We start from the raw sequence: 25,797 nt of genomic DNA on the forward strand, positions 1-25,797 counted from the left end.
TCAGAAAACCCATGTTCAATGTTATTGTGACTCATTACAAAAATTGAATCTTTATACTAACTCAGAACCTTATTTTAAAAACTCTGACCAGTACAACGATTAGTTTAGGGAACATAATAAGATTAAAGGAATTCTTATCACAATGAGGAATGTTATAATATCTCTTTTAAAAACATATTAAATTTTAAAAAGGCAAGTCTCTTTAAAAATCAAGTAAAATAATCAAAATTTCATCTATAATAAAATGTGTTTTTCAGTAAATTCAGATAGCATGCTTAAAATATATCTTAATGTTTAGCAATTATCATGCACTACAACTGTAACAAAACACTTAAAAGTATATATAAATTAAATGTAACTACAAAATTAAAATTAGTAATAATAACAATAAGAAAAAAAATAATATCAGACAGAAAAAAGACTCTAACCACTTTGTCCTCCTGGTGTGAATATCCACGAAAGCAAGTTAGAAAGGACAGAAAAGACAAAACAAAAAAGAAATAATTAATCCCATTCTTAAAATGAATAAGACTTTTTAAGAGTTCATTTCATAGTGAAATTAAACTTCTGAAAAAGTCTAAATTACATTTTGACTGAAATATAAATATTATAAGAGGAAAATTTTTCCATACATTTCAAGCAAGAACATGCTATATACTAGAATATATTAAGATATATAAACAGAATAATTTCTATAAAAGCAAGTAAATACCCAAACATCAGAGAAAGGAGAATGCTCTTTCGACAAATAAAATCCTAATTAAACACTCAATTAACTCAAAGAAAGAAACTGAAAAACGTTAAGGAATAAAGCTTTTATGTACAAAGACAATAAAACACAGTATCACTGTTTATCTTTAATTTCATCATATACTATCAAAAGCAGACAAAATGTAATTCTATATGAATTATGCATACTGCTTCTAAAAGTTTTTTTGTTCCATTAATTTAGGTCTTCTAAACTTTATAACTTAAAAGAATAAATAAGTAGAAACAGTCATTAAAGATAAAATATTATTGATTACAATTGGCAACTTGGGGTCATAGTTCCCCAACATCATAAATATAGAAAATAAAATAACACATAAGGTACATGACTTCTGAGAAAAGAATCTAAAAAATAAAGAACATGTGTATATGTATAACTGAATCACTTTGTATAACTGAATCACTTTGCTGTACACCTGAAACTAACACAACATTGTAAATCAACTATACTCCAATTAAAAAAAAAAAAGACATGGTACATATATACGATGGAATACTACTCAGTCATAAAAAGGCATGAAATAATGCCATTTGCAGCAACATGGATGGACCTAGAGATTATCACACTAAGTGAAGTAAGCCAGAAAGAGAAAGATATATACCATATGGTATCACTTATATGTAGAATCTAAAATATGACAGCAATGAACTTATCTACGAAACAGAAACTGACTCACAGACATAGAGAACAGACTTGTAGTTGCCAAGGGAGGGGGAGATGAAGGAGGGATAGAGTGAGAGTTTGGTATTAGCAGATGAAAACTATTATATATAGAATGGATAAACAACAAGGTCCTACTATATAGCACAAGGGACTATATTCAGTATCCTGTAATAAACCATAATGGAAAAGAATATTAAATAAATAAATAAGATACATGATTTGGTCAAGAGAACATATTTAAATATGGTAAAGTTTAAAAATGTTGCATTCCTCTTTATTTAAATATAAAATAATGATAATAATAGTAAATTAATAATGTAATAATAATGACCTGATATATTATAAGAACTTATATAAGTTACAAATTAAAATCATATGTTTTTAGGCATCACTGTCTGAAACATTTCTAGCTGTATATCTTATGCAATTTTCTTAAGCTTTCTAGGCCTTTACTTCCTTATCTGCAAAACAGGAAATTAATATTTACTTTATATGGTTTTTTCAGAGTTAAACAACATGAAAAGCTCTCAATACAGTGTCTGACACACAGTTCTATATCTGATATTCTAGCTGATTAAAACATAGGATACTGTGTACAAAGGAATAGGATTGCATCCTTTACAATACTGTGTTCTTGACTGATTCATTTGTTACAAAAGATCACATAAAAGCTATTGTACACAGTCAAGGAAAATTATTGCTAACCATTTAGTCCAACAAAAATCACTTATGGAACACTCATATTTATGTATCAGGCACTACACTAGATTTATGAAACATTAAAAATGAGTAAGACAGTTTCTGCCATCAAGGAATTAAATGTAGTGAGAGGGAAATGAACAAATTACTGTGGAACAGAGAGATGTCTGAAAGCAAGGGAATAACAAAGCACTGTGGAAACACAAATGATTGAGGAGATAGCAAGACTTGGAAAAAGAAATAAGAGAAAGTTTCTGAGATGTAAGCAGGTCTTTAAAGTAATAAAGAGAATGTCGGCAAGACTAGTGAGGGAGAACATTTTATACAAAGAACATGGGATATGCAAGAAGCACAGAAGCACAAACATGCTTGGCATATTTGGACACAAGTAGCTGGAAATGACTAAATTATAATTGACATATTTGAACTAAAGTCTCCATGGTTAACTATATTAATATCTGGCAAAAGCTTAGAAGCACAATACTTCACAAAATAACTCACATTGCAGAAGTTTTTTAAAAAAGAAGGGAAAAAATGAAGTCATAACTAATGAATTTGCTAATAGTCAATCCCTCTTAGCAGATAATACAGGTTCAATTTTAGTTATACACATGAAAAACTTAGCTACAATATACACATGAATATTACTCTGCCATTATATCTTTACTACCTTTCAATAAGGATAAAAAATAAATACAAAATCTACCATATGATTTATAAATAAGGCATAACATTATTTGCTACTACTTATAAAGTGTTTACTTTGCTAAAATGTGCAGACAGACTGGAAGAAGATAAGTCTGGAAGCAGAGAGACCAGTTAGGAAGTTTTTGCAATATTTGGGGTAAGAAACAAATGCGATAGCAGTATAAACTATAGTAGTAGCAAGAGGAAAGGAGAGAAGTAAACTGGTTTAGGAGATACTAAGAAGTAAGGCCCCTTAAGACTTGATTGAGGAAGAGGAAGAAGTAGAGAAGGACTCCCAGAGTCTGGTTTAAGCAACCAGGAGGATAAGAAGACAATTCCTTGAAAGAAAAAAACACATGGAAAAGCAGATTTGGGAGGAAATAATGACTTCAAGTATAGACAAGGTGAATCTGAGGTGCCCATTAATATATCCAAGCAGAGATTTCTCAGTAGGCAGCTACAGAGGTGGATCTGGAGCTCAAAAGAATAATCCGGCTAGTGAAATCATACCAATAAATCATCAGCATATATACAGAATCTGAAGCTATGAAAGTGAATAAAATCTCCCAAGGAAATTGTTAAAGGAAAAAAGAAAAATGAGGAAGATGACCCATAATCAAAATGGTTCTTCTCTTTGAACTGGCAGGCCTCCAAAGAAAAGAAATTCAAAGTGAAAGGACTAGTAATCTCTTCTAATCAGATTTTAGTAATACAATTTAAGTCAGAAGTTTCACTGTATTTGTCAAAAGTGATTTTAATCTCATCAGTAATCAAACTGGAATTGAGTTGGTTGAAAAACAAAGGTAATGTATAAATATAAAATATTATCAAGGTCCTTAAGACAAAGACTGATTAAAATCTCCTGTGAAACATAAAAAAATAACTTGCTGTGGAGGAGTAGTTTAATTTTAAACATATGGAAAACCTGGATATTTTTAAATGGTTAAAAGTGAATCTTCAGTTGAATCATTTGGATATTTACTTCAGCTTTACGCTTAGTCTGTGTTTAAAAAAAGAAAAGACTAAATGGTCAATTCAAAGATTAAAGATTAAAATAAGGTATATATATTTACATACATATTCATAATGACATACTCAGTTTAGGTATACAGTAAGGAATATACTAATCCAATCTACAAATATGATTATCTAATTGAATAAGAGTATGTGAAAGCATCTTGCATGGTACCTGATATATATGTTAGGTAAGAAGAAATCTAATAGCATAGAAATTATTGCAAAACAGTTTTAAAGCACTCACTGTGTGCCAGGTACATGTTTAAGTGCTTCACAAGTATTAATTCATTTTATTCTCACAATAGCCTTGTAAGATATGTACTATTATTACTTCTATTACTTATAGATGAAGAAACTGAGGCAGAGAGACAAAGCATCTTATACAAGGTCACATAGCTGGTAAATGATAAAGCTGGGATTTACGCTTAGTCTTACTTCAGAACTTGAGCTGAAGCCACCACACAGTGTTGCCTCTATATAATGCCAGTGTCCTCTGTTGGCTTTATGTATCTTTTCTATAATTTAATTGATGAATTAATGATTCTAGGTCATAATTACTAGACATGAAAACTCTAATAATAACTTAGAGTACGTCCAAAAGCATTTATTAAAATTTTAATGGTACAAATTATATTTATTAATTTCCTTTAGTTATTAAAAATTGTATTTTATATTCTAAAAGAATTTTATACTTAGCATTTTTTCCTCATAATCAACTCTCCCTATGGCCATCCTTACTGTCTTACCACTTCTGCTGATAAGCAATCACATTGCCTCTTCCCAAGATCAATGTACTTTAAGTATTAATCTACCTTCTATCACTGGCTCTATCGTTCTCTTTCCTCTCTGATATTTCCTCTTGATAGTCACAGTACCATTTCAGACTAAATATGGCAATTTCATCTGCCAACAACTATTCTTTGTGCAACTTTTCATTAGTTCCCCAGTCACCTCGGAAACTAATGTCAGCTCCCCTCAGATTCCTTCTCTAGATATTCAGTCTTTCTCCTACTACTTGCTCATCTGTATTGCCAAAATGATATATCCCTCTCTATATATCAATGTTGTACATTCTCCAGAGTTATACCACCATCACCTGTCTCTCTCTTCTTGCCTACCTTATATAATCAATCCAAAACCACCTCTCTTTCACACCACTACAGTAATATTCCATCTTCTCTCTCAAGCCTGGACTGTGTTTTTCAAGAATTGCAAGAATTACACACTGCTGTATAGGCAGTATAAGTTTATCTTTTTATTCATCCACAAGTTTGGACCACCATCTTCAAGAAAACATCATCTCAGTGCTGAGCTGCAGCAAGAAGCTGGATCAAAAGACAAAGCTTATCCCAAAATAACATGCCCATGATAAGTACACCCAATTTCTTTCCTCCATTCATTCACTCAACAAGTATTTAATCAATCAATAATAATAAAATGTTAAGAGTAATACATTAGAAGTCTGTAGAATTCATTGAGGCACAAAAGAGTGAGTGGTTAATTCACAAGGGATACCCAAAGAAAGCATCATGGAGATGATGCTTAAATCCAGAAAGATGAGTAATTGTTCATGAAGTGGGTAAGGGTCGTGGGTGGAGTGGGGTCCGGGGGGAAGCAGAGAGATTATTTCAGATTACAGTAGCAGGGTAAGCAAAAGCAAAAGACATAAAAGACAGTGGTAATTTAAGAGAAGTACAAGTATATCCATGGTTTCTGCTTCCTTGGATTCAAGCAACCATGTATAGAAAATATTTGGGGAAAAAACATTTCAGAAAGCTCTGATAGACGAAATTTTCACATACTGAGGTATGGGTAAGTCATTCTGGCTTACACATGATTTGGCTTGAACTTTATGCTAACTAGAACAGCCTGTCTTACGGCCTGTCAAACATGCATTGTACATCTGCTTTAGCCATTAAAGAAAAGCCATTAAAAATCAAAACGAAGTGACTGGTTCAGGCATTCAAATCAGAGCTGGGTGACTATTGTGGATGTGGTTTCAGATACGTTCCTGCATCACTGAGACCCTGAATTTTCTGAATTGTATCAAACTCAAGGACACCACCAGCCATTCTCAAAGCAATATCTTCCAGCAGTTACCAGCTTCAACCTTATGGTCTCAAGGTCTCCCCTTGTAACCATGCAACCATTTCAGACCCCAATCAATCCTTGCTTAGTAAGCACTCTTACTTCTTGCCAGATCCAATCCTAATTCTTGACAAGCGATTTATGTAACTTTGCAGTTTTTCCATATATAAGCCTCCCCCATTTTTTAGTCTGACTGAACACAATTCAAGTCCTTCTTGAATCTGTGTCTCCTAGGCTATAGTCCTCAGTGTGTCTCAAAGAAAACTCTTTCCTATTCCTATTATAGACTGTTTATTGCTTATTTGTGTCAATAGTTCCAAAAAACAAAACTTGAATATGCGACACTGGTAACTATTTACATAACATTTACACTCTATTTACCACTATTTATATCGTATTAGGAATTATAAGCAATCTAGAGATGGTTTAAAGTATACGGGAGGATGTGCATAGGTTATATATGCAAATACTATGCCATTTTACATAAGGAACTTGAGCATCCATGTATTTTGCTATGCATGGGGTGGGGGGGCCAGTCCTGGAACCAATCCCCAAAGGACATGGGACATCAAGGGAGGACTGCAGTGTAGTTTAGTCGGGGTATATTGAATGCAGTGAAGCTTATTCTTTGAGTTAGGCAGGGAATAAACCATAGGGAGAGGGCTCTTTATGCCATTAGAAACTTCACTGAAGAGATGAGGCGTCACTAAATAGCTTTTAAGCAGAAGGTAAAATAATCAGATCTGCATTTTACAGATATCAGCATAGCAGCATGTGAAGGATGTGTCTGAGGAATCCAGATGGGAGCAAAGAGACCAGTTAGAAAACTAACATTAGTCCAAGTGATGGAGGATGAGAGCCCAAATAAGAGAGCAGTTAGTAGTCTATGTAGACAGAGAGGAAAGAATAAAATGCAAAATTTGTGGGGAAAGAATGGTGAAGGACAGAAACCTGAGATGATTCCTGGCCTTCTAGTTTAGGTGATATAGCATATAGTGGTGCCATTCAAAAAGCTGAAAATTACAGAAGTAGATCAGGGCGTTGTTCCAGCAATAGGAAGTGCATAGTCTGTTCTGGCCTAAGTGAGAGTCAGTGGCATTTTAATATATTTATTGAAAGGGAGTTTAAAAGACAAGACTTAAAAAGAAGAAGCTTATGTCCTTTTTTTTTAATTGAACTATTTATTTATTTATATAGATATATTAAAACTGCATATATTTTTGTATACAATTTGATGAGTTTGAACTTATGAATATATCCATGAAACCATCACCACAATCAAATAACAGACATATCTGTCACCTCCAAAATTTTCCTTGAGTCCCCTCATGTTCTTTTCATGGATCAGAATTTTTTTTTTTTTTTTTTTTTTTTTGCGGTATGCGGGCCTCTCACTGTTGTGGCCTCTCCCGTTGTGGAGCACAGGCTCCGGACGCGCAGGCTCAGCGGCCATGGCTCACGGGCCCAGCTGCTCCGCGGCATGTGGGATCTTCCCAGACCGGGGCACGAACCCGGGTCCCCTGCATCGGCAGGTGGACTCTCAACCACTGCGCCACCAGGGAAGCCCCAGAATTATTTTTAACTTAAAAAAAAATTGCTTCAGATAGGACTTCATTTGTTTTTGCTTATGTTTGAAGTTAAGTATTTTTGTTGGGGATGCTTTAAAATAAATTAGATGAGATTTATTGGGTGAGGAAAGAGAAATTCATGACTATGTCTAACTGTCCTCTCACAATTACCTGCGATTCTATTTCCACTGTGCTCCACTATCTAGTGTCTGCTTTACCATCCTAAAGTTCTGGTGATATCCTGAATTCCTTTATTTATTAAACTCTATATAGTCTCCTATTATGATCAGAACTCATTTCAGATGCTATTACTAATCTTCTCCATATATACTAAGTAAAATCTATTTAACCTGGTGCTCATCTTGTCTAATGATAAGGAGCTCACTTTATCTATTGATGAGGACATTAGGTACTGAGCAGTATACTTTCCACCAAGAGTTTAGGAGCAAAGAGATACCAAAGACAACTCTCAAAAGCACGTCTGCCAATAACCAAGAATACCTTGCACCTGTTATATAGCAATAGTCTACAAATATTTTTTCTCTTCTCTCAAATCTCTAAAACCAGGTACCCCTCGCACATTTTTAAGATAGCATTTAAATTTTAAGTTTAAATAGTTGGAAAGGATACATTTTCAGATATATTGTGTATTGTAGGTGTGATTTAATTATATTTTTATCAAAGCTTGGAGCTGCAGATTTATCTCATTCAATATACAGAAAATGTCTACTTTATAACCTATTTGGCAAACTAGTCCACATTGCCAAACCATCACACAAATCTGACTTTATATCAAAAAGAGTCCAACTTCAATTTTAAATTCATATAAATGTGTTATTATGGGTCACCATGATAATCATCTCAAAATTCCAATTCTGAAAAAGAGAGATGAGGCACCAGAGTCTCGCCAAAAGTCTGTTGCCTGAATGAAATAACGTGCTGCCTCGTTCCATGTTTCTTACAAACTTCTCACTGCTTTGCCCTCATGAATCTCTCCTTCAAGACAACTCTCCTTCAGCGGCAACTCTCCTTGTCACTTTGCCTGGTGCCCCAGAGAATTTTACATCCTGAGGCAATATATTATATAAAGACCAAAATTCAGATTAGGTATGGTTGAGGAGCATGCTTTTATTTTGAAGAGTAGAAGCCACCCACTTATAAAAGTGAGTTGGAAAGAAAAATTTACAAAACAGAAAAGTGTTTTCAGGTAGATCAATTTTAAGAAAAAAATGAAAGAATACATATGGAAATATGTGCCCTTGAAGTTATTAGCACCCGTCTCCTCTCCAAAAAACCTTCCTTCCACATCAGGGTACACTTTCAAGACCACTGCCAAAGCTTAACACACAATATGCTAGACATACTGACATAACAGAATTAATGAAGCTTCTCAATTCCTTTTATAAATTCTTTAAGCAGTAGAAATATCTGACTATATTCCTTTTCAAGGATTACATGAATAATCTAGAATTAATTTAAAAATCATAAAATGTTAAGCCCAGAAGAGACCTTAGAAATCATTTAAATTGATGCTGTCATTTTACAGATTTTAAAACAGAAGCAATAATACATGAAGTGATATGTCAACAAGAGTCATGTAACACCAGGGCAGGAACAAAACTTGGTTCTCCTAGTTGTCTCAACTTAAGTCACCCTGTTCCCAGAGAATGTCAAATTTTTACCAATATACTGGAATGCAGTGATTTCATAAAAATCTAACAGAAAATCCATACATGATATGTTTGATTTGGGGTATGGGAACTGATTATATATTACACAAGCACACTAACTACAGACTTGCCGGTAATTACAGTGACTTGAATTTTTTTTTAAAATACTTACCATCTGATATACTGAACACACATATATCAATATATTTTAAGGGACTTTCTTAAGAATCACTTTCTTTTACAACCATACTAAAGGTATCATTCATTCTGCTTCAAATCTGATAATTTATAGTGAAAGAATCCATATCTGTTACATTTGCAAATTAAACACTATAATTCTAAAAAAAGTATATTCTTTATTTTTTCAAAATTAGATTATCCATTGAGAGATGGTAATCTATTTTTCCCAAAAAGTAAAAGAAACAAAAAATTAATGTTGCCACACTTTGAAGCTTAAAATAATCCTGATTGTAAATTACTTTTAATGTCTTTACCACTAGAGTCTCTATTCCATGATTACAAAATAATATCTCCCTTAGAAAGTCATTATTTTTCAATTTAACTAAATATATAGCTTTAATTTATTAAGGAGTATCATCTTAAGAAACTAAATGAAAGCAGTATTTCATAAAATCTTATTATACTGGTACTCCATAGTCCTGCACTTCATTTATTCTCTCTGTATCCTAAATACACCTCAGAAGAGTTAATTAATTGTTAAGGATGGCTGCACGTGAAAGACCTTAAAATTAAAACAAAAGATTATTTTATCTTGTTCTTTTAGGAGATTACTAAAATAATTTTTAAATTGCTTTATAATTAAATTTTAAGCTATAAAATATTTATATTGTCATTATTCTACTTCATAAAAATAATCTTACCAAAATGCACTGAGCTTAATCCTTTGGAGCTATGATAAATCAAAAACTGTGTTCAGCAAATGTATGGACACCAAGGGGGGAAAGCGGGGGTGGGGGGGTGGGATGAACTGGGAGATTGGGATTGACATATATACACTAATATGTATAAAACAGATAACTAATAAGGACCTACTGTATAAAAAAATTAAATTAAATTTAAAAAAAAATGTGTTCAGTATCTATTGTGAGCAAAAGCCTTCTAGTACATAAGGCAACTGAGTATACGTAGGAAAATCCAATTTGAAAAGAGAAATTAAACTCATTATTCTTTTCATTTAGAATATAGGCCATATATATATATATATATATATATATATGTATATACATATAAAAGGAATGTTTTCCCAAGTAAATTATGAATGAAAATTATTTTTTATGTTTAGTCCCTAACATTTCCCTCAGATCTAAGAAAAAATATGAGAAATGTGGGGGTTACTCTCTCTGCTTCCTTTCTTCTTCCATAAATCATCCACATCAGGTTAATCCACAATATATAGAGTTTTATAGTTGATTACAATACAAAAAATGTTCAAGGGGTGTTCCAGTTTTTCACTGTACTTAACTTACTGACTAGAACTTTGCTCAGCATAAAGAGACCATATGTTAGAAACCAGAAAAAATATTTTTAAGCAAACTATATTCAGACGTCATTACAGACTTCTGCTTGTGGCCTAAATGGGGTAGCAAGGGCTAGATTCCTTCATCTGCCTGAAACAAGCAAACAAACAAAAAATAGGCAAAATGTATGAAGAATGGTATTCAAGACAATGGACATCAGGCAAAAAAGGCCAGCTGAAATATGGGAAACAAACAAGATAAGCTCTAAAATTGCCCCAGGTTACTGTTTTGAGAGGCTTTCCAGGCAGCAGAGTAATACAGAGCAGCTGAAACTCACTTTGGCAGACATCCTAAGTTGAAGAGAACAAACTAAGCCTGAGGAGGCCAGCACAGCTAGCTTTCGTTGAACAAGTTATCAGTGAAGAGAAAGGTGAACAGAGAAAGAAAACTCCAGAGATCTACAGAGAGACCCTTCAAGTGTTCAACTTAGTAATGATCAGTGAGCATGAATGTGATTAAATACCCAGGAGTGGGGAAAAAAAATCATCTGAAAGGATTAGAGAAAACAGTAGATGTTCCTACCAGCTAGAAAAGAAAAACTCATAATCATGGGGTATTGGTTAAAGTACTCAGGAAAGCCTTGCCTCTGTAGAAGAGAATAATTAGCGCTAAACTGAGCACTGTTCCAGATCCACCTAACAAATCACAAAAGCAAGATACAAAAGTTAAATTGTTTCCATGTAACTTAACTGCATTCCAGAACAAAGCTCAAGGAGTTATAGGAATGAAAAAATATATAGCACCCAACAAAGTAAAATTTTCAATGCCTGACATTCAACATAAGATACTAGGCATGTAAAGAGTCAGGAAAACACATACCATAATGAGAATAATCAATCAAAACTAAACCAACACTGACAAAGATGTTAAAATTAGCATAGGAGAACTTCAAAACAATTATTAGAGAGTGTGTATTCTACACGTTCAAAAAGTTAACCAGACTGTGGAAGATATAAAAATATCTAAAATTGAAATTCTAGACATGAAAACTATAATGTCTGAGGTGAAAAAATACACTGAATGGTATTAACAGCAGATTTGACACTGTAGAAGAAAAGATTAGTAAACCTGAGGCAGAGAAATAAAACATAAACAAAATGAAAATGGAGAAAATTAAAATTTGATTTAATAAAAAAGAACATAAGTGAGCTGTAGGACAACTTCAAGCAGCCTAGTGTATGGGTAACAGGACTCCCTGAAGGAGAAGAGAGAGAGGATGGGCCAGTAAAAATATATGAAGAAAAAATTGACAACATTCTATACAGCCTATGAAAACTATAAACACATAGATCCAAAAAGCTCAAAAACACTCCAAACACAACAAACATGAAGAAAATTAACAAAGAAACATCATAATTAAATTGCACGTAACCAGTGATCAAAAGGATATCTTAAAAGCAATCAGACAAAAAAGACACATTTTATATACAGAGAGATAAAGATGAGAATGGTATTACAATTCTAATTGGAAACAGTGAAAGGGAGAAGGCAGTGAAGCAAAAATATTTAAAATATTGAAAGCAAATAACTGTTAAACTAGAATTCTATACCAAGCAAAAATATCTTTTAAAAAAAACAAGGGCAAAAATTTTAGCATAAAAAGTTGAAAGCATTCATCACTAGCAGACTCGTACTATAGCAAATATTGAAGGAAATCTTTCAGGCAGATGAAATATGATACCAGACAGAAATATAGATCTACAAAAAGAAATGAACACTACCAGAAATGGTAACAACACAAGTAAATACATAATATTTCTTTATCATTTAAAACTCCTTAAAACATAAGCCTTTTAAACAAAAAACAAACAGTGTATTGTGGGATTTATAAAACAGGTAAAAGTAAGCTATATGATACCAATAATATAAGTCCAGAAGGGTAGAAATGGAAGTACACTATTGTAAATTCTTATACTATACTATACACCAAATGGTATAATATCAGTTCAGGTTGACTGTGATCATTTAAAGATGTATATTACAAATCCTTAAGCAATTAATAAAATAATAAAACAAAGAGCCAACGAAGCTACAAAACAAAGAGTCAACAAAGCTAATGAGCTAACAAAGCAGATAAAACTGAATCAAAAAAGTACTTGATTAATCCAAAAGGAGACTAAAAAAGAAATAAAGATCAGATGGTAAAAGTAGAAAAAGAGCAAAATGATATAATCAAACTTAACCATATCAGTAATCACATTAAATATAAATTATCTAAACACCCAATTGAAAAGCAGGGATTGTCAGATTGGCTAACAAGCAATACCCAATTATATGCTGCCTATAAGAAAAGTACTTCAAATATGAAGACACAAATTAGTTTAAAGTAAAAGAAAAGGAAACGTAAACAATGTTACTACTACCCAATAGAAAGTTGGAATGATTATAGTAAGATTAGACAAAACAGATTTCAGAGCAAAGAATATTACCAGGAGTAAAGTCACTTAATAATTATAAAGGGGCCAATTATTTAATAGGATGTAATACTGCTAAATGTTTATGCACCTAAAAATAGAACTTTAAAATACATAAAGCAACAGCCAATAAAACTGTAAAAAGAAATGGACAAATCCAAGTATAGATATATATTTCCATACCCCTCTCAATAATTGATAGAATAAATAGGTAGAAAATCAACAAGAATATAGTAGACTTGAACAACTCTATTAAACAACTTGACCTATTGGACATTTAAAAACACTGTCAAAAAATAGCAGAATATACACCCTCTTCAAGTACACACAGAACATTTGTCAAAATAAACCATATTCTGGGCCATAAAATAAGTTTCAGTACATTTCAAAGGATTCAAGGCATACAAAGTATATCTAGGACCACAACCGAATTAAATTAAAAATCATTAACAGAAAGATCTCTGGAATCCACCCCCAGTATTTAAAAAATAAATAACATACTTCTAAGTTATTCATTGGTCAAAGATGAAAAGTAAAATTAGGAAGTATTTCAACTGAATGAAAATGAAAAGACAGCATATCAGAATTTTGGGGATGTCACTGAAGCAGTACTAAGCAAGTACTTAGTACTTGACAGCACATGATGCCTATATTAGAAAAGAAGGAACATCTCAAAGCAATGACCTCAGCTTCCACCGTAAGAAACCAGAAAAACAAGAGACAATTAATTACAGTTAGCAAAAGAAAAGAAATAATAAAGATCAAAGATGAAATCAACAATTTAAAAAATCAATAAAACAAAAAGCTGGTTCTTTGATAAGATCAATAAAATTGATAAATATCTGTCAGACTAAGCAGGGAAAAAGACAGAAGATGTAAATTACCAATATCAGGAATGAAAGAGTTAGCATCACTACAGATTATACAGATATTAAAAGAATGAGAATGGAATACTGTGAACAAGATGCTAATAAATTCAATAACTTATGAGGAACTGAACAAATTCCTTGAAAGATACAAATTACCAAAGCTCATTCAAGAAAAAAATAGATAACCTGAATAACTCTATATCTATTAAAGAAATTAAAACTGTACTTAAAAACTTTCCCCCCAAAATAAAACTGTATGCCCAGATGGTTTCAAAATATTAAGGGATAAATTATACTAATTCTGCAGAAACTCTACTAAAACATTGGAGAGGAGGAAATACTGCCCAACTCATTCTATCCAGCCAGCATTACTCTAATACCAAAATCAAAGAAAGATACTGCAAGAAAAGAAAACTACAGATATCAACCCTCATGAACACAGAAGCAAAAACTGTAAACAAAATTTTATCTAATCAAACCCATTAATATGTAAAAGATATAATCCATCATAACCAAATGGGTTTTATTCCAGGAATACAGAGTTGGTTTAACATTTCAAAATCAATCAATGTAGTTCACCATATTAACAAAAAACATATAATCAATCTCAATGGATGGAGAAAAAGTATTTCACAAAATCCAACATCTATTCCTGAGGTAAACAAACAAACAAACAAAAACTCTCAGCAAATTAATAATAGACAACATCTATGAAGAGCTGATAGCTAACATAATACTTAATAGTGAAAGACTGAATGCTTTCTCTCCAAGATAAGAACAAAATAGGGATAGCTTCTCTCATCATTTCCAATCAGAATTACACTGGAGTTTCTAGCCAATGCAACTAGTCAAGGAAAAGAAAAATAATCAGGTAAACCAGGGAGAAAGATAAGGAAAAATAAAGAAAAGTTATTAGTTCTGGGCAAAACAAAACAATGAGAAAAGGGAAACAATGAGACAATGGAGAAATGAAATCACAAAGGGGAACAAATTCCCATAATTGTGTCTAAGTAATGTATGTAAAGACATCAGCTTCATATTTTTGAGCTACCTAAGAACTGAGTGATAAAATACTACGAAGAGGATAAATACAAATTATAAAGAACTTAGACAACAATTTAAAATACTGCTTTTACTTATTTCAACATAGCATTCTTTGGGAAATATTAATATATTCCCTAAAGTGGATGGATAAACTACAAAAATCTAGTACAGGTGTGAAACACAGCCTTAACATTTCTTCTTTAAATCCATAATCTAATGTTTATTTCATTAATGTTAAAACAAAAATAAAGAGTAAAGTAGCCTCAAAAGCTATAAAATTATGAAACACAGAATCTCAAAGCTGTAAAGAGCCTCTTTCAAAAAGAAAGAAAACAGAGGCCAAAGGAAGAGCAGATCTACCAAGTTTATAAAATTATGTGAAGTAATCAAAAAAGCTGTGACACAACCCAAACATTAATCGGTCGTGTGACTTTAAGATGAATTTTAGTGTCTCTGGATCTGAGTTTTCTACACCTATAAAATAAGGAGTTAGGCCAATTGATCTCTAAATTCACTTCATCTTTGAAAGTCTAAGACCCTATGATTCTAAACAAAATCATAAGCTAAAGAACATAAACAATGAGACAAATACCTTTTTAATTCAGAGGAAAAATTTTTTTAATTATTTTATCTGAATTGAAGACACTAGGGAAGGTTCTTATTCATTGATTAACCTGAATATTAATTTCAGCTGTCCAGTTTATTCAAGATAAGCTTAAGTATAAGAGAATTATGAAGTGTAATTTTCATTCTGTACCTTGTTTGAGCGTAATGACACTCGACCTCCACAACGAGCACAGAACTTTGTTTGGCAATATGAACAGTTATGGCCACATCCATCAGCAAACTTTGTTTTGTGGCAGATACCACAGGTTGGAGCATCACCTTTCTGTTCTTGCTGTTGCTGTGATTCTTCTCCCATCTTCTTTACCTGCTCCTTATACATTTCAAACTGCTGATGAAGTTTTCTGCAGAGAACACAGATAAGAAAAATTTGGTTTTCTGATGTCTCAAAAAAAAAATAATTACCACAATCTGTGGACACACTTTTATACCCAAAAAAATCCATAGGAGAATACAGAATAAAAATTTAATTTTCTGTTTATAGAATAACATCTTTTATGGCACATCACATCACAAAAGTGTTGTAACTAGTTCTGCCTTCTGCCTTCTGATATACATGCTAATTTAAGAAACAATACAATTAAGATACTTCTTTGAACTGTAATTGTAGAATTTCTACCAACCATTTGCAATATATTTTCAATCATATACTGTAAAATATTTACAATGTTATTTTTCAACAGTTTAGCTTCACAAAAAGACTGATTTGACTTACACAGTGAAACCAAAACCTATGAACTTCAAATCATTGAGACAGACTCTCAATTGGAATGATCTTAAGAATCCAAACAGAGGGGAGAACATTGGATGAGTGGTCTCACTAACTGTTTAAATCTATTCAATAGTCTCGACATTAGTTGGCTGCAAAGACACTATGAAATATTAGAAGCCTACCAAATAAGGCTGTACAAATAAAAGTAAGGCCTTTATTTTTTCTAGTTAAAAATAAATAGTGATAAAACTTCTCACTTCCATTGTCTTTATAAAGGATAATTTAAAATATTTAGAACTATAATTTGGATTTATAAATCAAAGTTCCTAATCAGAACTAATGTTTAGGATTTACAAAGCTGTACATAATGTCACTCCCATCCTAGAAAGGACAAAAGGCTAAATAATCTAAAATATCATAACTTGTTTTGAGCCCTTCACAGAGTTGAGGTTATAAGGCAACCAAATAATCTAAACTCCAAAGAGCAACAAGCCCTTCCAAAGAGCAATGGGCCACACTGTTTCTCTTTTGGCAGAACACAGGGGAAAGAGGTGTTTCCTCTTACAATTAGGTAAGAGGAAATTCATTAAAACTTTAACAAATTGTAAAGGCCAAGTGTGGGCTAACATGACAGTTTGGAATAGCTAGGGGCCCAGACTCAAGGGAAGTTCACACTCACTCCCAAGCACTCTTCCACATACCTCCACTGGTTATTCATCAGGCATATTGAGAGCAGGGCATGAGAACAAAAAGAATCCTTTGGGGGTGCACATGCAGGTATAACAGAAGTGACTAACTAGTGGCTGCTAGGACACAGGCACATTTTCCCAGACTATTTCTCCTAAAAAAGCCAAAGCTATAAGCCACAGGAAAAGGGAGTAAACTCTGTCATCCCCAGGGCAAAGGTAAAGATCCATTGCAGCTAGGGAAAAGCTTGAAAAAAAACCCTCTTCCCATGAAAGAGGGACAAAAACCATCTTCAACCAAGATCTTATCCACAAATTAAAGGCCTTTTATCACTAAGGGAGGGGTGGAAACTCCTGCCCCAAACCATTCAGAGATATAAGGCAAATTTGCTTCCACAGGAAGGAGGGAGTAAAAACCTTGAGCAAGCCTCATCCCTGAGGCCTAGGTTGACAAAGCCTGTTCAAAGATGGAAGATAGAACACACACAACAGAACACCCCGCCCCTATCACAAGCCTAGGATCAAGAAATACGCACCAGTTGTCTACCTCTGGGGAATGGGCAAGAACATGGGGAGAGACCCCCTCCCTCTGTGACATAAGTGGATAGGAATGGCTGAAGGGGTAGCAAAACAATAAAAAACAAAACAAAACTTACAGTACTCCTGCATCCACCCCAAGCAAAAAGCAACAGTGGCTCACATTAGAGGAATTTGAAGATAGTAGTGCACTAAAGATAATGATGGCAACAGCAAAATCCAAACCTGTCTGAACCCCTGACTTGATTGGTGATTTAATCCCCAATACTGACAGTCTGACAGAAAAGGCATGCCAACTTTAAGGCATAAATACAACTCAAAAGCATGAGACTCAGGAAAAAAAACACAAGGAATAAACAACCCGTTGTCAAGAGCTAATCACTACAAGTAGATTCAGAGATGACAAAGATGATAAGATTATCAGACACAGACTTTAAAATGATTAAAATTATTTAGGTAAAAGATATAGAGAAAAAAGGTGGACAACAGACATGAACAAATAGGGTACTGAAGCAGAAAGATGGAAACTGTAAGAGTCAAATGGAAATACTGGAAATAAAAAATATGTCCTCAGAGATGAAGAATTCCTTTGATGGTCTCATGAGTAGGCTTGAAAGAACTAAGGAAAAGAACAGTAAGCTTGAGAATAAGTCAATAAAAATTATCCACATTAAAACAGAAAAAAAAAGTGTAGGAAAAAAAGAACATCCAAGGGACTTCCCTGGTGTTCCAGTGGTTAAGACTCCATGCTTCCATGCAGGGGGCATGGGTTCGATCCCTAGTCAGGGATCTGATCCTGCATGCTGTGTGCTGTAGCCAAAAAGAAAAAAAAAAAAAAGAGAGAGAGCATCCAAGAGCTAAAATGATCTAACATGTAAAACTGGAGTCCCAGAAGATGAAGAAAGAGAAAACAGAACAAACAGAACAGAGGAAATACTTGAAGGGATAACGGCCATGAATTTTTCAAAACTAATGAAAGGCAGCAAATCACAAACACGTGAACTTCAGAGAATCCTTTGTAGAACAAATACCACACACACACACACACACACACTTTTACACACATCATAGTCAAACTGCTAAAAACCAAACATAAAGAGAAAACTATAAAAGCAGCCAGAGAAAATAACATATTATTTACAAAGAACCAATGATAAGAATTACAGAAGATTATTCTTCACAAACCATGCAAGTTAGAAGACTTTGGAATGACATCTTTATAAAACACAGACAGGAAGTAACAACAACAACAAAAAAAACCTATCAACCCAAGATCCTATATGCAGTGAAATTATGCTTAAAAAAATGAAGACAAAATAAAGGCTTTTTCAGGCAAAGAAATGTTAAAGACCTTAACTGCAAGGGATTTGAAGTAAGTTCTTCAGGAGTATGATACTCCTTGGAAGTATCTTATGGAAAACCAGACCCAGACATAGAAATAAATGCTTATGTCAAAAAGAAAAAAGTCTCAAATCAGTTTCAAAAAAAGAAAAAGGAAAGTTAAACCCAAAGAAAGTAGAAGGAAGGAAATTTTAAAAGATTAGAGAAGAAATCAATGAAACCAAAAACTGATTCTTTTTAAAATAGAAACAATAGAATTGATAAACCTCCAGCCAGAATGATCGAGAGAGAGAGAAAGAAAGAGAGAAGATGCAAATTACCTACAACAATGATAGAGGTAACATCACTACAGACTCCACAGTTAAACAAAATTAAATGTAAAAGATTATAAGAGAATATTACAAACAACTCTATGCCCAAAATTCTACAACTTACATGAGAAACAGAACATCTTCTTGAAAGACAGAAATAAGTACACCTCACTCAAGAAGAACTAGATAGCCTGACAAGTCCTAAAGCTATTAAAGAAATTTAACTCATAGTTTAAAAACCTTTCAAAAATAAAACTCCAGTTCTCCATGGCTTTATTGATGAATCCTGCAAAATATTTAAGGAAGAAACAATACCAATTCTACATAATCCCTTCCAGAAAGTAAAAGTGAAAGAAACATTTAACTAATTTCCTAAGGCCAACATTACTCTGATACCAAAACCATACAAAAATATAATAAGAAAAGAAAAGTATAGACCAATATTCCTCATGAGAAGGTGCAAAAATCCTCAACCCAACATTAGCAAGCCAAATCCAGAAATATGTTAAAGAATAATACATCACAAACAGGTGATGTTTATCCTGGGAATGCAAGGTTGGTTCCACATTCTAAATTCAAGCAATATAATTTACCACATTAACAGATTAATTTAACAGATTTTGATTATGTCAAAATATGCTGAGAAAGCAGCTGAATCAGCAAACTAGGAATAGACAGAAACTTCCTTAATGCAATAACAGTATCCACAAAAGACTCTACAGCTAACATCATATTGTATTTGAAAAATTGAGTGCTTTCCCCCTGAAATCAGGAACAAAACAACGTCTCCTCTCTCACTACTCCTAACCAACACTGGACTGGAAATCCTGGCTAATGCATCAAAGCCAGAAAAAACAATAAAAATTAAAGCCATAGAGATTGGAAAGGAAAATTTTTAAACTGCACAGATGGCATAATTGTCTATGTATAAAATCCCAAAGAAACTATAAAAAAATCTCCTATAATAAATAAATGAGTTTAGCAAGTTCACAAGATACAAGCTCAATATACAAAAAAAAAATTGTATTTTTATATACTAGCAATAGACAGTTGGAAATCAAAATTTTAAAAAGTAATCTGCAATGGCATCAAAAAAAATAAAAGACTAAGGTATAAATCTAACAAAATATGTGCAGGCTATCTTTCGTAAGAACTATAAAACACTAATAAAAAGAATCAAAAGAGAGATCTAATTAATAGTAGAAATATACTGTATTCATCAATGAGAAGTCTCAATATTGTTAAGATATCAATTCTCTACAAATTGATCTATTGATTCAATGTCATCTCAGTCACAATCTCGGAAAGAATTTTTTAAACAAATCGACAAGCTCAATCTAAAATTTGTATGGAAAAGCAAAACTCTCAGAATAGGCAGAATATTTTGAAAAACAAAAGGATTGAAGGACTCACATTACCTGATTTTAAGACTTAACTAGAAAAGTTACAGAAGTAATCAAATATTGGCAAAGGATAAACACGCATACAATAGAACAGAATCTAACAGAGTCCAGAATAGTCCAACACTTAAATGGTCATTACTTTTTTAAAAAGATACCAAGGTAATTCAATGATAAAGAATAACCCTTTAAAGCAACGGAAAATTCATGTGTAAAAAAAGTAACTGGAAATCCATGTGTAAAAAAATGAACCTCAACTCATACCTCACACCTATACAAAAATTAACTAAATGTATTACAGAACCGTAAACAATAGATTACAGAACTAAATAAAATGACAATAACTATAAAACTTCTAGATGGAAACATTGACAAAAAGTGAGGCCTTGGGTTAAACAAAGACTACTTAGCTAGATTAGACAAGCATACCTTCAATAAAATCTAAAAAGCATGAACCAGAAAGCAACCAATGGCAATATATAAATGAATGAGCATAGCTGTGTTCCAATAAAGTATTATTTATGGACACTGAAAACAGGCAGTGGGCCAGATTTGGCCTATGGGTCGCAGATTGCCCACTTTTATATGATATGATTTCATTTATATAACATTCAGAAAGAGGCAAATTATTAGGACAGAAATCAGAACAATGGTTGCTAGGAGCTGGAGTAGAGCAAGAGGATTAACTACAAATGGACACAAGGAACGTTTGGAGGTGAAGGAAATAGTCTGTCTTGATTATGGTGGTAGATATTTAACTATGTATGTTTTCCAGAATTCAGTGAAGTGTATGTCTTAAAGGTGAATTTTACTGCAAATAAACTATACCTCAAATAAGCCTGACTTTTAAAAAAGTTAGTTTCAAAGTGCTAACCTAAAGTCAGTAGGTAAATTAAAAATAGACCTATGTAAGTCCTTTTACCTACTTAACCACAAAAGCAGACTTCCTTTTTCACACCTAATATTAGTAAATTCAAATAGCCGTGCTAGTTTTCTCAATTTTTTTCTATAACTTCAGACAACATACTGTTTTTCCCTGATGATCTCCCACCAGGTTTAAGTGAATCTCTGTTAACACAAAATAAGCACCACTACAGGAAACCCAAGCTCATAAACATGTACCAGAGCAAGCATGATTTTAAGTGGACCACTGAATGAACTCTGCATCATAGCTTCTCTCAACCATTTAGAAGAACTATCTTTCTATATGTGAGGTATATTATACATTTCTACTGTATACCTGTGTACACACTTATGATCTCTGGCATATCTTTCAGCACATGGCTGAACCCCACTGGGAAACAGAGAAAGAAGAAGAAAATTAGAGTAATGTTTTGTTTTAGTTCTAGAGGCACTGGAGTATTAGGCAAGTTACCAAGACACATTGGAACAAAAAGCAGAAATCTAGTTAAGTCAATTGTTGTACAAAATAGTGCCTCAAGGGAAGTAGAAACCCCATTTCACAAACAGGGAGAAGGCCAATCACATTAGCAGAAAAATTAGTAATTAGGTATCCCAAAGTGCTAGATTAGAGCTATTTAAAACTCTTTTACATAACAACTGTAGTAATCCCAGAGACTACAGCATTATTAGGGCTGTAGGATGGGATCAAATCTTCCCAGCTGTAGGCAGCAAAGGGAGAGAGAGAAGCCGAAATTCAGATAGGACTAGACTACAACAGCTTGGGGCGATAAGAGAGGACTTATACAGAGATTTTGTGTATTCATCCTTCCAGTCCTATAAAACGAGAAACTACCATATGTAGAAGTGGTGGTGTACAGGCAGATTCGGGAGCTAAATTATATTCCTTGCCAAAAGGAGCATTTCTTCCCTTCCCATTTATAAATAGGCCAAATTCTATCTCTGCTTCCTCACCCCAGTCACTCTTCAATCAATCTAATCTAATTTCCAGTCTATTTCTTAATTCTCACAAAGTTTACCAAGGATCTCCCTGTATCTAAAACTAATGGACAAATTTTTTAGTCTCCACCTTACTGAGTTCTCAACATTACTTGAAATTATGTTCACATGCCCACTGGGCTTTTATTACACTCTCCTGGTTTTCTTCCTGTATCTGCCTTTCATTTTCTCTCTCCTTTGAAGGTCAAGACTCAGGCCCCTCTTCTCTTTTCATTCTATGTCTTCTTAGGCAATCATACCCACACCTAAGACTTCAATTTCCACCTATATATAAATTACTTATAAATGTAAATCCTCAGCTCAAACTTCTCCTCTGAGCTTCAATATTCAATTGCCTACTTGACATCTCTATTTGGAAGTCTCAGTGCCAGTTGGAATTCAGTGCGTATCAAAGCGAACTCCTAATTTTCCTATTAAACTAAATTCCCTGCCAGTGTTCCTGCCAGTGCACAATTTCAGTGAATTGTGCCACCATTTAATTATGCAGGCCTGAAATCTAGAATTATTCTAGAAATATCTCCCTCCTTCAAATGCATAATTAATCTAAGTCCTTTCAATTTTACTTCTTAAATATGTCTTGAATCCTTCCACTTGTCTCTGAATCCATTGTCAATACCATAGGCCTTGTTACCATCAATGCCCACCTAGCCTCCTGGCTAGGCTACTCACATCCACACTTCTCCCCTTCTGCGTACTACAGAAAAATTATCTTGTCATCTCACTGCTTAAAATACGCTAATGGCTTCTGATTGTTTTTAAGAAGAAGAAAAATCTTCTTATGAAGACATACAAAGCCTCGAATGTTCTCGAACACATTCACCCCTTCAACCTCATTTTTTGCACTGCTTCTTTCCCCTCTTTCAGCTAAAGCCACTCACCCTTTAGACTCACTATGGTGCATCCATTATAGGGCATTTATATTTTATACATGCTCTCGCTTCCTCCTAGGATAGATTACAATGCACACCTTTTTTTAAATTTTCTTTCTTTCTCTGTTTTTAAACCGTAGGTATCCAAAATAGAGTTGATCATGAGCTTGGTTGCACTGATCCATGCTCGGCTCCCTTTTTAATTAACTATTTTCCCTTCCCCGATGTGACTTCCCTTCCCTCAGGAACCAGTCTTTACATTTTTATATTAAAATCTAAATAGAATAAACAGTAGCTAATGCATATGGTGCTTATTGTGTATCAGGTAGATAGGTACTTTTATAAATATTCTACTATTATTCTATTCTACAGAGAAGCTATTTTTACTTACAGTCACACTGCTAGGAAGTAAAGCCAGATACAAATTCAATGTTGCTGCAGAATCCAAGCTCCAACAACTATAAGTTTACACATTTTAATGGCTGTATAATGTTCCCTATTTACATTTTATTCATCCCTTTATTTTTTAAAAGTTGGCACTTTATTCTGAAAAAGAATAGATTTATATATATAACTGAATCACTGTGCTATACACCTGAAACTAACATGATATTGTAAATCAACTATACTTCAATTTAAAAAAAGAATTAGTAAATAAATAAGTTGGCCCTTTATAATTCATTACTGTATATTTCCAATAAATTGTAATATTTCTGTAATGAGATATTTATAAACACACATGTTTTTCTCTGACATATGTATACAGAAATATAATAGACATACTCAAGTTCACTAAGTATTTCTGAACTTCCCTCCAAATGGCTTAACCCAGTTAGCACACCTGCAAGCAGGGTATGAAGGCTCCAGTTTCCTCTTATCCTTGCCTATACATGATATTATTCAATTTTTTAAATTTTGCAGCTTGGGTAGATATGAACTGATGTTTTATTTTTTTAAGTTCACATTTTTCTGACTCCTAATGAAGTTCAGCCAGTTGAACTGCCCTACCTGTGAACTACCTATTCCTGCCATCCTTTACCAAATCTCTATTGGTTTTCCTGGTGGGGCAGGGGCAGGGTGGGGGGGTTATGGGGTTGTTTATTTGTTTTTGCTGATTTGCAGAAGAACCCTGTAAAGCCTATATGTTAATTCTTTATAAGCTGAGCATAGCAAATGTCCTAGTCTGACAAATGATGGCTAATTCTGTTCTTTGTTCAGCAGAATTCTTTAATTTTGTTGCATTCTAATACATCAGTTTCTCCCTGCATGGTTCGTGGTTTTGGTGGCTGGCTATAATAAAAATCCTTACTTACCCCTGAGTCAGTCACAAAAAATTCTACAGTTTCTTCTAATAGCTTTATAATTTTGCCTCTCACATTTAGGCTTTTAATCGATCTAAAGTTTATTTTTATATGTGATGTGATGCAAGAACTTAATTTTAAGCTTTTGCGTATAGAGACTCTATTTTCCCAGCACCATTAAAAAGACCATCCTTTCTTCCACTGATTTGTGATAGCAATCTATCATATACTTAGTTCTCACATGTGCAAATGTCTATTTATGGACTCTGCATTCTATTTCATTGGGTTTTTTGTTTGTTCCACTCGAAAACAACATTGTCAGAACCAAACTCCAAATACAATGAAAGGTCTAAACAATCTTAAATATATAAGCTTGCATATTTAAGTTTATAAATATAAATATAAAGGTAAATACATAAGTTTCCAGTGATGTAAATCAGAGGTAAGCAAACTTTTTCTGCAAAGGTCCAGATAGTAAATATTATAAGCCTTGTGGATCATAGGGTCTCTGTCACAGCTACTCAGTTTTGCCAAAGGGATGTGAGACTAGCCATAGATAAACAAATAAATGAGCTTGACTGTGTTCCAATAAAAGTTTATTTACAAAAACTGGCAGCAGGCAGGATTGGACCCACAGGCCATATTTTGCAGATCCCTGATACAGATAAAAGAGTCAAAGATGTACTCACATTTAATTTAAAACTTTTATGACAAATAAATATTTAAAAGACATATACAATAATTTATCAATTTAGAAATATTGCTTTTTCCACTTTCTTATTTCAAAAAGCTGTTTTATCCAACTTTTTCATGTCTATTTTCTCCATCCTCACCAAAGCAACTCATTGAACTGTTTTCCAAAGTAAAATTTCTTCACTTCTGAGTTCTTTAAGAAAACAGAAATTTTTCAATCTGTTAGCTCCTAGTAATCCTGCTGTGCCTGGTAATTTTATGCCCAGCCACATAGCTTTTTGTTGCTGTTGTTGTTTTCCCATACATCTTACAAGTGTACTTTCATGATTTCCATAACACTGACTTTCATTAGATGATGAGTTTGAAGTTGTGCTTTC

General features: G+C 33.3%; 1 protein-coding gene across 41 annotated transcripts in view; it reads right to left on the reverse strand.

The window, feature by feature from the left end:
• RIMS2 (regulating synaptic membrane exocytosis 2) overlaps positions 1 to 25,797 on the reverse strand; it is a 572,125-nt gene that overhangs the window by 427,266 nt on the left and 119,062 nt on the right. For 31 of the 41 annotated variants that reach the window (XM_067711540.1, XM_067711518.1, XM_067711549.1 and 28 more), the window contains 2 exons: positions 15,784 to 15,994; positions 429 to 440 (listed from right to left, as the gene is read on the reverse strand). In XM_067711540.1, coding sequence (XP_067567641.1) covers positions 429 to 440; positions 15,784 to 15,994 — 223 coding nt within the window. The remainder of the gene's footprint in view (positions 1 to 428; positions 441 to 15,783; positions 15,995 to 25,797) is intronic. The other 10 variants (XM_067711534.1, XM_067711541.1, XM_067711531.1 and 7 more) reach the window with 1 other exon arrangement.

Source organism: Pseudorca crassidens, chromosome 17 (assembly GCF_039906515.1).
Source record: "Pseudorca crassidens isolate mPseCra1 chromosome 17, mPseCra1.hap1, whole genome shotgun sequence".
NCBI lineage: Eukaryota > Metazoa > Chordata > Mammalia > Artiodactyla > Delphinidae > Pseudorca > Pseudorca crassidens.